Source organism: Corylus avellana, chromosome 1, assembly GCF_965113065.1.
Source record: "Corylus avellana chromosome 1, dhCorAvel1.hap1.2, whole genome shotgun sequence".
Classification (NCBI taxonomy): Eukaryota; Viridiplantae; Streptophyta; class Magnoliopsida; order Fagales; family Betulaceae; genus Corylus; species Corylus avellana.
The window spans coordinates 4628127-4633093 of NC_142490.1; the positions used below are offsets into that span (position 1 = coordinate 4628127).

The following is a 4967-nucleotide window of genomic DNA, read 5'->3' on the forward strand; positions in this document are numbered from 1 at the left end:
TTCAATTCAATATGCCCCAGTACTCTTTAGCAAGGCACTTTTAATTAATCTTTCACGACTAATATTGTCAGTTGGGACAAAAAATATAAAGGTAAGAAAATATAGAGGGGAAAAATTCATTACATCAAGGACTAGGAATTAAGTATTTTTCTGGGAAGTGGACCGGTGTTTGAAGAGATTGGAGAAAAAACAATGTTGTACTCTCAAATCTCAAACCTTCCATATGGATTTTTCCATTAATGCTTGTTGCTGAAAGTGACTCAACCCCTGAATTCTTTGCCCAATTCCTTCAAACCCCATTTGATCTTTTTGCTTTTGTTGCTGTTTTTCATAAGAATTCCCACTCCTCAATGCTCCTCCGCCCAGCCCCAAGAAATCCAGAGTCGTCATATCCCTACTTACCGTTGTTCCATTTGAATTCCCACCATGCAATACGTTAACATTACCGTTAATGCTACTGTCATGCTTCATGTTCTTCAGCAGTGCATTGTTCTGATCAAGTAGACCGTTCAACATTGCCATATTGCTAAGTCCCAAGTTATCGAGCACCCCGTTCGTATTCAGAAACTGCGGCAAAATTTCGTGTTGGCCGCCTTTTTGGTCGATGAACTGGTTTGCAAAGGATTGGTCATTCATTTGGGGCGGCTGCATTGCACCGAATGATGGCGGCGCCATGCTTGTAATTACAAAGTTGTTCTGCATCAATTGACAGTTCATGCCGCTAGCACTTGCGGTTGCGCCCATTTGAGCCGCCTTCTGCAACAAAGCTGTGGCAGACATGAGGGCGGAGCCGGGGAATAGGTGTCCATTTCCTTCGAAAATGGATGAAGAATTCATGCCGGGTTGGAGGGAATGAGGGGAGGGAGAAGAGAGGCTTCTTGGATTGTTGCCGAAGAGATTTCCTGCAGTCATATTGTTCAAGGGTTTTGGGGGCAATGATAGTGGGGCTTTAGCATCATGATGATGATGTTGATGATGATGATCAGTTTGGTCGAATCCTGATGTTAACCCACTTGATGATCTTGGATTGTTGTTGTTGATGGGTATTGAGGAGATGAGGTCGGAGACAGCTTGGCCTTGTAAGCTTGCGCCCATGGTTGACAATAATCCTTGCTTTGCTTTGTTGTTTTCATCAGATAGGGCATCGCAGAAGGCTCTGTGAGTAATGAAGCTATCTCTCCTGCATATCAGTTTTAGTAGTACTTTAATTAAGAGAGAGAGAGATTTTATTAAAAAAAAAAAAAAAAAAAACTCTCTCTTTCCTCTAGCATTGATTCAATATTTTTCATATATTTGACCAATCTCATCTTACAAATCAACCAGTAAATTTGTGGATAGACCTCACAAATCTAATGGTTGATCTATTTAATTTGCAGGAAAATATGGATCAAATATAAAGAATTTATTGACCCTTAACATTTTTCATATTTAAATGACATATATAAAACTATTGTAAGGAATAAGGTTCTCTCTATTTTAATTGACTATCCATTTTATGATGCTTATTTAAAGTTGGTGCATCTAACGATGTATGTGAAGTCAATGTTAGCACGTCTTTTAAAACTTTAAATTATATGAAATCATTTACATCGTTAGATACGCTAACTGTAAATCATGTGAAATTGAGAGGACTCTTATTCTATTTGTAGAGTGTATTTAAATACAAAAACAAAAAGTAGCTTGATTTTCTAAATCTAAATAAATTTAAAAGAAGCTGTTGAGGAGTACTGCTCTAAGAGGTAACTTAATACTATTATTTTAAGGTATCAAGTTTATTGTATATGATAACCCTATGACAATTAAATAAACGAATGATTAGGACCTCAGCTTATTAGACAGCTTTATTAAGTTGTTTGGTCAAACTAAGACTTTAAGTAAAGCTAGCAAGCACTTTCTACACGAAAAAGTCTCTCATCATAAGAAACAAAAACTATATTCACAGGACAATCTGCAAAACGACCCAGTTAATGAAAGATCTCTTGGAGGTTCAAGTTGTTCATGCACAAGCAATTTTATAACGATAATGCTATTCAGCAGACTGTTATGCAACTATCAGTCCACGTTATCAAATTATATGACAGTTGTATAGTTATTTACTGAATACCATAATTCATTTTATAAAGGAATAGTTGGAGTAAATTTTCAACCCGGAGAAGCACAAGCAATTTTATAAGGATAATGCTATTTAGCAGACTATTATACGACTGTTAGTTCACGTCATCAAATTATCTGACAGTCGTATAACAGTCTACCGAATAGCATTACTCATTTTATAAAGAAATAGTTTGAATAAATTTTCAACCTGGAGAAGATGGTGCCACAGTCGCACTTGTATTCTCTTGTGCCACAGGTCTTCAAATGAGCTTTCCAATCGGATTGGACCGCGTACTTCTTGGAGCATTTCTCACATTTCCATTTCTTCTCCCCATGTTTTCTGCAAAAATGCTTCTTAATGCCCGTAAGATCGCCTAATGCGCGAGCCGGGTTGTGATGGACGCATGACGGTTCGGGGCAAACATAGACCCGCTTCCTGATTTCTGTGCTTGTTCTTTGCTTAAGCTTCCATGGCAGATTATGGCCTCGTCGATGGAGTTGCAGGTTTTGGTCCCTTTGGAATCCCTTTTTGCAGATTTCGCATACAAATCGGTTTGTAGCCATGAGGGTGGTTGGTGATAGAGCAATGACTTCAGCAGCTGGGTCTGCATGCACATAGATTTTATATAAATGGATAAATTAATTCGTATTCTTCGTATATAATGATTTTGCAGTGAAAATTAATCTTTGAATCAGCGAGTGCTTATAAAAAAAACAAATCTAAAGATTGATTTTTATTACCACTTTATCCCAGTTATCTAAGTGAAAATTAATGTTTGAATCAACGAGTGCTTATAAAAAAAACAAATCTAAAAATTGATTTTTATTACCACTTTATCCCAGTTATCTCACAGTCGTATAACTTATTTTCCTGGGGCGTGGTTTAAAGTTCAAGGAATTAATTGGAGAAGGGTTGAAAATATAGAAGAAAAAATGGAACCAATATAAGTAAAGCAATGGCAAAGTTGATGTGCATATATATATATATATATATATATATATATTTGAAGAAATGGTTTTTGAATTCTTGGTAGCTAGCCGGCTTCATGCTTTTAAATTTGGTTCATAGTATGATTTTGGAGGTGATTATTTCTCCATGCTTAATTTCTCAATTGAATTCTTAAGACTTTTTGAGTTCAAATAAGACTAGTCTTTAAACTTTTTGGCCGGTGGGCGGTGGCATGCATCAAGCTTATGCAAATCAAAAAAGAAAAAGAAAAATTAAAATAAGTGAATCATAGATATGTGTGTGTGAGAGTGAGAGAGAGAGAGAGAGAGAGACAACACATGTTCTTCCATAGGAAGGATATATGCAATTCTTACCTCAAACAGTTAAAAACAAGAAAAAAGAAAAAGGAGGAGGGAGGCCAAGGCAGGCAGGTAAACAGTTTACTACAATGATTGTAATCCCAAGCCAATAATTGAACCCCCTTCAACTACTTAGACATCAATAATTCACCATTTTTGTAAAACTAAGAAAAAAAAAAAAAAGTCTGAAATTAAACCTAGCTACTTCATGGCTACCTTGAACAGACTGGAATCTTTCTGATCCACAGCCTTTCTTCTGGTCCTTTTATTCAGAAACATATGGGCATGGGCATGAAATTTCAAGCACATGCCATGTTAGCATGTAGCAAGCCAAAAACTCATTAAAATTTTGAAATCTCAAAAACCCATTTGACCTTTTGGATCAAATTACTAAAAAAATGTTTTAAAATTAAAATCAAAGGCACTATTATTCTTGACTAAGCATGTTAGAGCCAGGAAGCTAGTAAATTTCTATTTTTCCCAGCTGATATAAAAAAGAAAAATAAATAAATAAATACTGCATATATGAAATAGATGAAAATGACCTGGTGTTCCTGGCTGGTTTCTTTTCTTCTTGACAGGAGGAGGCTGCTGCTGTTTAGTGGTGGAACCATTGCTGCTGTTGTTGAAGTGATTCAGCAGCTCTTGTCGTTGTTGGTGAACTTCTTCTCCACCAGTATTGCCTGAAGAGAAGCTCCCACCATCACCGCCTGTGATATTTGACATTGAAGGAAGAAAAAGATAAAAAAGAGCTGCTATTATTGAAACTTTTTGTCTCTTGTCTTTCTCTCCTTTCCGACCTCTCTTGTTTCTTTCTCTCTTTTATTGTTCTTGCTGCAATATAGGAAGATTTGTTTATACAAAATGATAAAACAAAATATAAAAAAACAGAAAAGAGGGGGGATTTGTTGCAGCTATAGGAAGACAAAAACCAGGAAATTCTCCTTCATTTCTGGTGGAGAGAAGAGAGTTCTTGCTGCCACGAGAAGAACACAAGAACCTGGTCTTCTTTGGCCTTGTATGGATAATTGAATATATAATATGCTTTTATTAAGACACTGTTGGATGTGGCGACATATCTATGCCCCTAACAATGTTCGGTTTTTACAGGAATGCCATTCTACGATCTTCTTGCTTAAGTTACATGCTAAGCTAATCACAGAAATAGTAACTGGACGTCAGAGCACATAGGGGGACCTTTTTGTTTTGAAAAAGATTTTCTTTTTTATCTTTTTTTTTTTTTTTTTTTTTTGAGTGTGTCTTTTGAAAAGGAGTAATTCAAAAGTAAAAATATTTAATTGGAATTGACGTGATAGTAAAAATTAGTCATTTGAATTTTTTTACAAGCTTTAAAGCTGATTTTCACTATCACGTCATATCCCAGTATATAACAATCGTATAATACTAGTTAACTAAAAACTATATTTTTATCTCATAAATATCGTAGTCGTGTTGTGAGATATTTGTAAGACGGAAATAAAGTTTTTAGCATTACTCTTTAAAAAAAAGCTTTGAAACAAATCTTGTTTAGTTAGTTTAATTAAACTCAAATAAGCTTAAAATCT

General features: G+C 35.5%; 1 protein-coding gene across 2 annotated transcripts; it reads right to left on the reverse strand.

The window, feature by feature from the left end:
• Positions 1 to 4421, reverse strand: LOC132170715 (zinc finger protein GAI-ASSOCIATED FACTOR 1). Of its 2 annotated transcripts, XM_059581801.2 has the most exons (4): positions 4335 to 4421; positions 3948 to 4236; positions 2303 to 2699; positions 1 to 1180 (listed from the first exon to the last, which is right to left on the reverse strand). In XM_059581801.2, exons 2-4 carry the CDS (start codon positions 4126 to 4128, stop codon positions 211 to 213), a joined length of 1548 nt encoding a protein of 515 aa, XP_059437784.1. In that variant the 5' UTR covers positions 4129 to 4236; positions 4335 to 4421; the 3' UTR covers positions 1 to 210. The 2 variants fall into 2 exon arrangements, with proteins under 2 accessions (XP_059437784.1, XP_059437783.1); XM_059581800.2 differs by having other exon boundaries at positions 3948 to 4416.
• Positions 4422 to 4967: the final 546 nt, after the last annotated feature.